Genomic DNA, 9,780 nt, shown 5'->3' on the forward strand with positions numbered 1-9,780 from the left:
ACTTTGTGATGTTTGAGAATAAAGCTGCCATTGTTTTCTGAATAAGAGTGCAACAGATGTGCGAATTGCAGTTAAGCCTTATAAAACTTACAGTACAGCAGTTAAACTAAAATATGTAAAACCACAAAGTACAAAACCGGAGTGTGGATAGAGTGTCCTCACATAAAACCAAGTAAAATCTAAAACAACACAAAAGAGGATACCACAGCACAGCTAAAAGTCTGTAAATCATTTAATTGATAAGCTCTTTCACACCACTCTGGGCCCTTCTTCAGATCATTAAAACACATAAGCAGTAGCGCTTATCATTTAAACAATTTATAGACGTTTAGCTGTGCTGTGGTGTCCTCTTTTGTGTTGTTTGAAACTAAAATATGTGAGTAAATCTGCAAAGTATGTGTGCGTCTTTCAGTGGCATGAAAAAAATGTGAGAGTTTGTGTCCTTCTACGCAATGTATAAAAAATATATCAAATTTGTAAATGCATTCTTCTGGGAAATACAGCAATTATATATAGGATGTGAAGTTAAAGCAGACATGTTTAATAGTATACACCAAATATTCTTTATCACATTTACATAATGTGTGACAATTCCTAGGCCAGGAAGCTAAGTGTTGTAAAAGAGAAATTAGAAATAAAGGAGATCACTATGCAAGAGCAGGAAAACAAACTCATTAGCAGATAAATGTGATTGCTTAACTGCAACTGTGGTTTCTGCATGGAAAAGATATAAGCTGAAAAGCTGAAAGAACACTTTGTGAAGAGAGAAAGTGGGAAAGATATTCCCTTGAGTTTGTTATGTATAGACCTATAAGATTGTCTCAGCACCTATGCCTCTGCCTATAATGTCTGCAGATTCTGCCAGTATAAGCCTGGAGCTAATTATTTTAGTTAAGAAGTAACTAGAAGGATTAGGTCTAGACAGATTTATTCTTTCTTGCACTCCAGTTGTCCAAAGTGATTATTTTCTGTTTTTTTTTTCTTTTTTTGTGCAATTTTTTATTTCTGTATATTTAACTGCTAACTGTACTACTACACACATTTTAAGTAAATTATTTTTATTTAAACACTTTTAAAAAGCTAATGGCTGATTATCTAAAGGGCAGTTTTGGAATGATGACAAACTGCTAGCTCTGGCATCCATCTGTAACTGGCTAGATTGTTCTGCTACACACTATCATTTCTATTTATAATTATTTATATTATTATCAAGTGTGATTGATAAATGGAAGATACCTAGTTAGGTAATATGGGGTGGTGTCTGTTACTACCTTTGGTCAGGACAGAAGGTTACAGAACAGAACCATTCTTCCATGGAAATCAATGTGTGTATTTTTATATGTGCATTACATGTGTGTGTGTGTGTGTGTGTGTGTGTGTGTGTGTGTACGCATATAAAAGTTTATTCAAAATACAATTACTGTGGGTAATTGGGATATTCAGTGTGAGGCCTATTCATAACACCTCCACCTGATTTTTTGTTAGAATGTCTGTTACAGTAAAAACATTTATACCCTGTCAAAATTTATTTCCAGTCATTGTTCTTTAACCATGTTTCACAAACAATAACAACATCAGTCTTGTGGGAACGTAGCAAATTTTCTAATAAAAAAACTTTATTATTAATGCTCCTAGCATTAACAACCATCAGAGATGCATCAGATGTTGCTATCTGTGAACTGTTACATTTTTGACCTGGCAAAAATCCTGGCTAGTGTTTGTCAAATATTGCAAGATATCTGCTGCAAAAATGCTCTTCCCTGATCTAGACAAATGCACACCATCCTGTCTGAACACATGTGCCCAAAAGAAGGCTTGGATGCTTTACACATTTCCATTTTTTAAAACAGGACATGTTTTCCATGTAGGTGTTTATCCAAAAAAATCTTTTCATTCACAGGACTATCCTTTCTACAGGTGATTTGTGAAAAATATGTCCTAACACCAGTACAAGCTATACTATCTAGGAGGGCTGTCAGTTCCCGACTAAGAATCCGAGAATCTTTGTTGGTGACATAATTTGTACCAACATGAATAAAAACAGATCCATACTTCCTTACACTAAGATGTTCCAAGGCTTGTCTCATATCTTCTATTCTTGCTGCTGGCAAGCATAACACTACTCGATGTTCATTATCATCTCTGCAAATATAAGTATCAGTTCCTCTAATAAGTGAATCTTCAATTACAAGAATATATTTGCTGACCATCTCTGAAGAATCTTCAGCTTCTAATACAGTCATTTCTGCTCTATCAATTGTTACGAAGGCTAGAGCTTCATCACTATTAGTCTTATTAATTCCACTGTTTTCATTGCGTATTAAATTCTCATCCTGCTGGCACTGTAAATCCACAGCTTGAACCATGTAGTCAACATCTGTCTTTCTCTTCTTTTTTCTTACAGTAATGTTCTTCAGTCCTTCCACATTCAGTTTTGATTTCTTTCTTTTCACCTGCCCCTTGCCTCTTTGTTCTACCTTTTCCATTGGAAAGGCGATGCCTCTTTCTGTAGACTGAGGGTTATCTGATACATAGATATCTTCATTCCCTGTCACCAGTGTGTTACATAACAAAGCAGAATCCTTTTAACTACGTATTATCTTTCCTTTACAGTCATTAGTCAGTTTCTTTTTCTTCTTTGTTATTTGTTGAGAACTTCTTCCTTTCTTTCTTTCTTTTTTGTTTCCTTCTAAACAAACCAGATCCTCAGATTGCTGAGTACTTGCATCAACAATTCCATAGTTCTCAGGGGCCTCATCATGTTTCAGAGGAGTTGAATGTTCTTTGCAGAAAATAGATGCATCATTTCCTAAATCTGTTCTATTTGTTTTATGTCTAACATTATTTAGTTCATCAGTCCAGTCATTAATATATGAAACAACAGTTCTCTAAGCCATGACAATTGCACAAGTGCAATTATCATCATTAAGTCGAGATTTGCTTCTAACAATGGTAAGCAAATCATCCAACTTTTGACATGAAGAACACAGATCAGCAATGTTATCAGCTGTTACCTTTAAACATGCATATCATTTTTTTACATTGTACAAGATATTTGTGCATTAGCAAATCATTAATTGCATACTCATTTAAGGAATCCATATTCAGCTTCAAATGAATAAAATATTGCAAAGGAAAAAAATTACAGAAAGTCAGTAGCGAAGAATTCAAAGGAACTTAAATCAACTTCTTTGACAAAAATTATACCAGCATTATCCAACTAAATAATAAAATACACTAAAGTTGTTCTGACCATACAAGTTCTACCAGCCAGCCGAAAATTGTAATTTCTCACTATAGCTCGCAGTCGCACCTCCTTTGAACAGTAAAGATAAATAAAACTTCTCTTACCAGTCAACTCCACAACAAATCACAAACCAAGACAGGATTGTTTAGATATGCTCAGAATTTTCATCTCTGCAGTCTGTGTAAATTTATAGCTGTCTAGGCCCCAGGGGGCACTAATTTATCATTCTTAAAAATGAGATTCCATTTTAACGACATGAAATTGGAGACTTATATCTGTTGTTTTAATGTAATATTTGGTCATTAACATGATTTCATTGTAGTTTTTCTGTGCATTTTAAATATATAGATACATAAATAGATGCACACACACACACACACACACACACACACATACACACACACACACACGCACACACATTTTGCAAAATTAAAACATAAACTGGGAACAGAACAAAGAAAACTGACAGTAGTATAATTTGCAAATGTGAGAAGCAATACAAGTTGCAGTGAATGAGCTTTCTAGTCTAAAATGCCAAACTCCATGAAAACCCCATAGTTTTCCAATACTCAAACTGTCTGCATTTGTGATTTTCTAGTATTTTCCAGGAAAATGTAAAATCAGTGTCACTCATAGTAGATAATAATAATGACAAGATGCAGTGCTTTAGAAACATGAACATTGCATAGAACAACAAAAAAGAAAAAAAAATAAATAAAAATGTAATTTTTTTCAGATTCTGACTACAGCAATCTTTAAGTGTTTATGTATGCAGTGTTTGTTGTACATAAAAGAGAAGTGATCTGTCCTTAACCTTGCTAGTAGATTTCTTGCAACCCTACCATCTCAAACAGAAGCCATCAAACAAATCAGGTTGAGCATCACATATTTCATTGTATGAAGATTATAGCAAAGGGATTATTTCAAGGGTAGCAAATAAACCGCATGGCACATTGGGTGGCACTGTAACCACGTCACAAGCTGGAGGCATGGTATTGTAGCTACATGTGTAGGTGACACAGAGGCAGGAATTGTGTATAACAGTATGACATAGGGACAGATAAGAGAGTTTGATTGTCTGTCCTGGTGCATTACAATGAATCTTTCTTTGAAACTGCTTTTTGGGAATGCAGTTGGGAGAATACTCCATTGGTTGTTGACACTCTACTGTGTAGCCTTCACAGATGAATCAGTTCTGTGTTTCTATGGAAATGCACTTCCAGATGATCGTGGAGTACGTTAGGGAGCATCTGACAGCTGGCAGAAATCCCCCATGCTTGCACAACTTCTGCTGGCCACTTTATTTTCTGCAGATATGGCTTTCTGCCTAATTGATGTAGGCCCTTTTAGGTGGTTACAGTAACTAGCATATCACCAGTGTCAGTGGCTCAGTCGGTTGCGTGTTTGTTTTTGGAGCTGGAAGATCTGAAGGCATTGGATTCTATTCCCACTCCAGCTGACTAGATTAGCTTTCAAATTGCTGAAACTGCAGTGCATCAGGGGTGTTGCAGTTCTGACTGTGCCATCCTTCAGAAGAGACGTTAAACTGTGACCCCATCTGCTTGAGTTTGTGGTGTATGTAAAATATCCCACAGTACCTGCTGAAAAGAGCTGAGGAGGATCCCTATTGTCTTGGCCAAATTTCCCCTAGTGATACAAATATCACCACAGGTCTCCTCTGAAGAAATGCCACTAGTCTAGTGGGACTAAATCAGCCAACAAAGGATAAATAATAAAATGTATGTTGGACTTTTGTAAAAGGGCCACTTTGCTGGAATCTGATGCTCCTTAACTGAATTGTGGTAAAGTTCTTCACTCTTATTTCATGCAGGTCTTTTAGGTGGCAAATAACATTTTAACTAATATCCACCAAATGATTTATTACTACAATGGCTGTACACTTTCCAGATAAAGGGCAATAATATGCCTGCACGTAGTTAAACAGTCTTTTGTCACTTCCTTTTAGTTTTGCATTCTCAAAACCATCAACACACATGATACTGCCATTAAAAAAGGTTAGCATAGATGATTAAAGATTAGAGCAGCATTTTTTAAACCACAGCCATTAGTTGACTTATTATCTTTAGGCATCTGAAAATAATGGTAGAGAACCAAGCATTACAGCATAACAAACCACATTCTATAAGGGAAGACTTAAAAGGAAAAGCTCCTCATAGCCTGCACCAGCGGTAGTGGGAAATAAATCTTTGACTTCAGCCAAATGACTCGTGTTTGACAAATGGAGTTGATTTTAATGGTTCAGGCATGAAGGATGGATGTTTCCATCTGGGGGAAGGGGGGATTGGGGGGGGGGGTTGATACATATGGTGGTTCCTGCCTGGCTCACACCACTGCACTGGTGACATGGCCTTGGCTGGGCTGAAAAGTGGAGGTCTGTTATGAAGCAGGGACCTTGTGTTGGTAAGACATGGGCATGGCTGCAAAAAAAGTGATGGTAGTCCCTGGCAGTACATTTGGGGGAAACATGCACATATGGACTAAAGGACTTAGGTAGACCTTTCAGTAATACAAGTGCTCACATGTCCATCAAGGCTATGGTTAGGTCATAAAAATAGATAAAGCTTTCCTTGTCAGGATGCTGGCAAGAATACAAAGCACCCTCATAGCTGCCTGTTTAATAACCCTTCCTGGACAGTGTATGTCTGATCAAGAGCAGGCTTGATGGTCACCTGAAAAAGTGACAAAAAATACCTTTACAGATTAATGTTCAGAGGGAAAGGAAACCTGAATAAGTCACCAAGGGATGGATAAGCAGGTTAACAAATTTTGTGTAAGAGCAAAATAGACGGGCTTCCAAAAATATCATTAAAAAACACTTAATAGGGATTTTACAGGCAAGTTAGGGACATTAGTCTTTGGAGAAGACTGGAAAGCAATCAAACTATCAGCTAGGTAGTTGTTAATTAAAAATGTTCTTTTAGATCACAAGCTGACAGTCCTGTCATTGTTTTTTCTGATTCACTACATATAAACTTTAACAGCAACAATATTCAGAACGACATTTTCCATGAAATGTATCAGGCTATTATCCCAGATCTGTCAGTATTTTCTGATGGCAGTTAAACTCATATTTAAACTCTAGCAGTTGGATATAGAAATTGAGGCTACCAGCATCAGTGCACACGTACTCTTAAAACAGTTTAAAACATGCTTGTCCCATGTAAGCATGTGGAGCTGTAGATTTAACGGAGATGTCATATCACCTAATACAATCAGGCTCTGTCTGAATAAAGCATGGCTATCTTATATCTAAAACAAACAGCTTTCCTGTATGCTGTTAACTGACATTTAAGTCATTTGAGCAGTAAAGAATCTGTAGCTTCTATTCATACTTATCTAACATGTCGAATAGTTAAAATCTTAAACTTACCTTTAACATGGCTGGCGTTTCATTTCCTATGAGACTGTTCCTGGTCTTTAGCTGTAGCTGAGCCATTCACTACTGGAAATGAATCATCTGAGCCTGCCCTTTTCAACAGTACTTCATGTACGAAACAATTGCGTCACTGGTCATTACCCTGATCTTTTTCATGATTACACAGGATATGCTCTTTGAATATGAAAAAAAAGGTTCCTCTTTTTGCAGTAACTGAACTCCCCGCCCACATTTCCCTGCCTTATTGAAAGTAAAACCTGCCTGTAACCAGTTTTGGCTATACACAGTCATCACAAAAGGTTTCCAGACACAATGACCTGAACAAGCTGCTTGATCAGTGAATACCCTTTTGTGTTTACAACTTCCCTTTCTTGTGAATTTCTGCTGATTGCTTAGTACGCTGTTTACCACTTTTATTTCTGTAGTATGATATTTTAAACTTTCTTTAGAAATGAACATTTCATGCTGTCACAAAAGTGGACATATTTCTTTCAAGAGTTAATGGGTATTTGGCATGTTATTTCATTCTACTGAAGTCATGTTTACATACACATCTGTACCAAAATACTTTTACTCAGTAGCCTGACCTCACGTGAAATTGAGCCTGTCTTTTCATGACCAATAAACTCCACTGTTTGCCGTCAGCACTAAGAACAAAATCTTCCTGTTTTATTCTTTGCTGAAATTATGAAAATACCAGGGCAAGATTAAACACGTCTCTGTGCAAGACACAACAGAAAGTTATAGAATGAGGCCAGTCTGGGTTATGGGACACAGTTATTCAGTTCCCTTCATGTAACTTACCTATTAAACAAATATACTGTGATACCATTCAGTCATTAGACTGAAAGAAACGTGTTTGCAGATATGGCCTGGAAGGAAGAAATTACACTGTAGAAATTATTTATTTATTATTCATTATTTTTATTTTTGACTTTGTTGATTGGGATTGTCTAACTAGGCAAGCCTGTTTATAGTGGAGGCCCAGGGAGAAAAACTCCAGCAAACATATTTAAGATACTCACGACAAAGCAATTTTTTTTTTTTACAAAGATACACTGTATAGAAAGACATGCGTGCGTAAACGGGCGTGCCTTCGTTGAAGGTTGGGCTTCGAGCTGGCACCTCGGCATTTCATAAAAATCTACTGCCAATCATTAGTGGACCGGAGTTCTGCTGTGGCGACCCCTTACCGGGAAAAAGCTGAAAGACAAACAACAACACTGTATAGATAGTTCTTAAGAAATCTAGATATAAACAGATACTATATTAGGATAAAACAGGTATTTATTTGTCATTTGTTAATCAGGTAAGTTGACTGGGCTGATAGACCCTTTTTAGTTATGAGCTGAGTGAAAGCCAAAATACAGAGATAAACACATTAGAGTTTATAATCAGCACGTGGCATAATCACTTATTTACAACATTCATACAATAGATTACCCGGATTGGAGGCCTTTTAAATATAATAACGGCATGAACATATTTCACATGAATGGAATTTTTAATGTATTTCACACATACATAGCTATGAATATATTTCACATGTATATAGTAAGACATGAAGTAGACAGAAGGGAATATACAGACAGGCTGAGTATGAGATAGGAATATATAGAATTAAGAGGTGTGATACACCTGACATTCTGTTAAAGTGCCAGAGTTGGGGTAAAGCTCATAATGGAAGACAGACTATACTAGCTGAGATGCAACTGCACTGTCAAAGCTGAAATAAATGGTTGTAGAGACCTGTTCAGAACAGGGGAATAACAGAAAAATGTTTATGTTAAATGGAAGCAAATTCCAAACTGTGGAGGCAAGATTGAAAAAAAGGGATTACAGAATGTACAAAATAAGATTTGTTTAAAGGTTTTGAAGCAGTACCGTCAGTCCTGAGTAGATTGGAAGAGGTAAGTTTATTTGTGAGTAGAAGACAGAAACCAAGACAGCAAAGTCTATAAAGTGTTGAGGTGAACAAGAATGTTGCCCTGTCAGTGACAGAAAGGTTGGTATACAATCACATAGTTGATCACACTGTGTGAGATTAATGTATGTGCGTAAATCAAGTAGCAGAACTATTAGTGCGAGTACTATATTGTCGAACCTTACAACAGTGAACACCCGCTATAGCAAGGTTTGACAGTGTAGTGCAGATCGCACTATAGTGGGGATTGGGAAATGTACCCTTTCCTCAGTGTAGTGTGATCTCAAAGTTTGTATATATAAGTAGGGGGTGTGGGGGGCATAGCCCACCACATGGGGGAGTGCAGGAGGGCTTGCCACCCTGCTAAGCATGTTAAAATATGTTTAGCAGCTATGAGCATTTCAGTGAATTTGAAATGTTCGACATTCGACTTCACTGAAATGCTCAGTTTCTTTGGATATCTGCAATTTCCGCCACTGTAGTGTCGAACATGTGATAGTAAACCGAAAGGTTATTAGTATTGAAGAAGATAGTGAAGATTACTGAACATATAGATTTTGAGTGCTTTCTCTAGAAAAGATGCATTCCTTGCAATGCAAAGGGGTAATAAAAGGAATATTCCAGTTAGGAAATAAGTAGAGATTTAGCAGTAGAATGACAGGTCTCAATGGTTACAACCTCTTGAGTTTGTAGTACAATTATGTTGAGTGAAGACTTTCTTAACTGTATCAGTGATTTAAAGATATAGAGAGAACTATGTGTTAACTCTTTCACCAAAGTACTTGTATATGGAAACAAAGGATATGAGTGTTTCTTATGGATCAGTATAGCTCAGCTGTGAGCTCATTGATTCATAAGTAAAAGAATAGCTCCAACAATGGACCCTAGTGGAACTCTGGCTTTATATGTGAAACTATCAGCACATATGTATTTATTTTATTTATCAGCAAATCAACCGAAGGGCCACTAATGTCAGAAACTGAATAAACATTTTTTATCTCATCTCATCGACGAGGAAAAAATATTGGTGAATTTCTATCCTGGTACAAAAAAATGGCTAGATATTATGATTATAGACAAGGTGGGCCTAAGAGAAGCACATATTGTAGCAACTGTACATATTGTAAGGTCATTTCAAAAATGAAATGTTTTACTTCAATAAATACACCTAAAGTATTTGAGATTAGATATTTGATTACTTGTCAAACAGAA

At 36.5% G+C, this 9,780-nt stretch overlaps 1 protein-coding gene across 1 annotated transcript in view; it reads right to left on the reverse strand.

The window, feature by feature from the left end:
- The window catches only part of LOC122817098 (interleukin-17F-like), a 110,236-nt gene extending 103,488 nt beyond the window's left edge, over nucleotides 1-6,748 (reverse strand). The window contains exon 1 of the mRNA XM_044090270.1: nucleotides 6,639-6,748. Within this exon, the coding sequence (XP_043946205.1) occupies nucleotides 6,639-6,704 (66 nt within the window). The 5' untranslated portion in view covers nucleotides 6,705-6,748. The remainder of the gene's footprint in view (nucleotides 1-6,638) is intronic.
- Between the last annotated feature and the right edge of the window lie 3,032 nt (nucleotides 6,749-9,780).

Source organism: Protopterus annectens, chromosome 12.part0, assembly GCF_019279795.1.
Source record: "Protopterus annectens isolate FY-2018-M chromosome 12.part0, PAN1.0, whole genome shotgun sequence".
Lineage (NCBI taxonomy): Eukaryota > Metazoa > Chordata > Ceratodontiformes > Protopteridae > Protopterus > Protopterus annectens.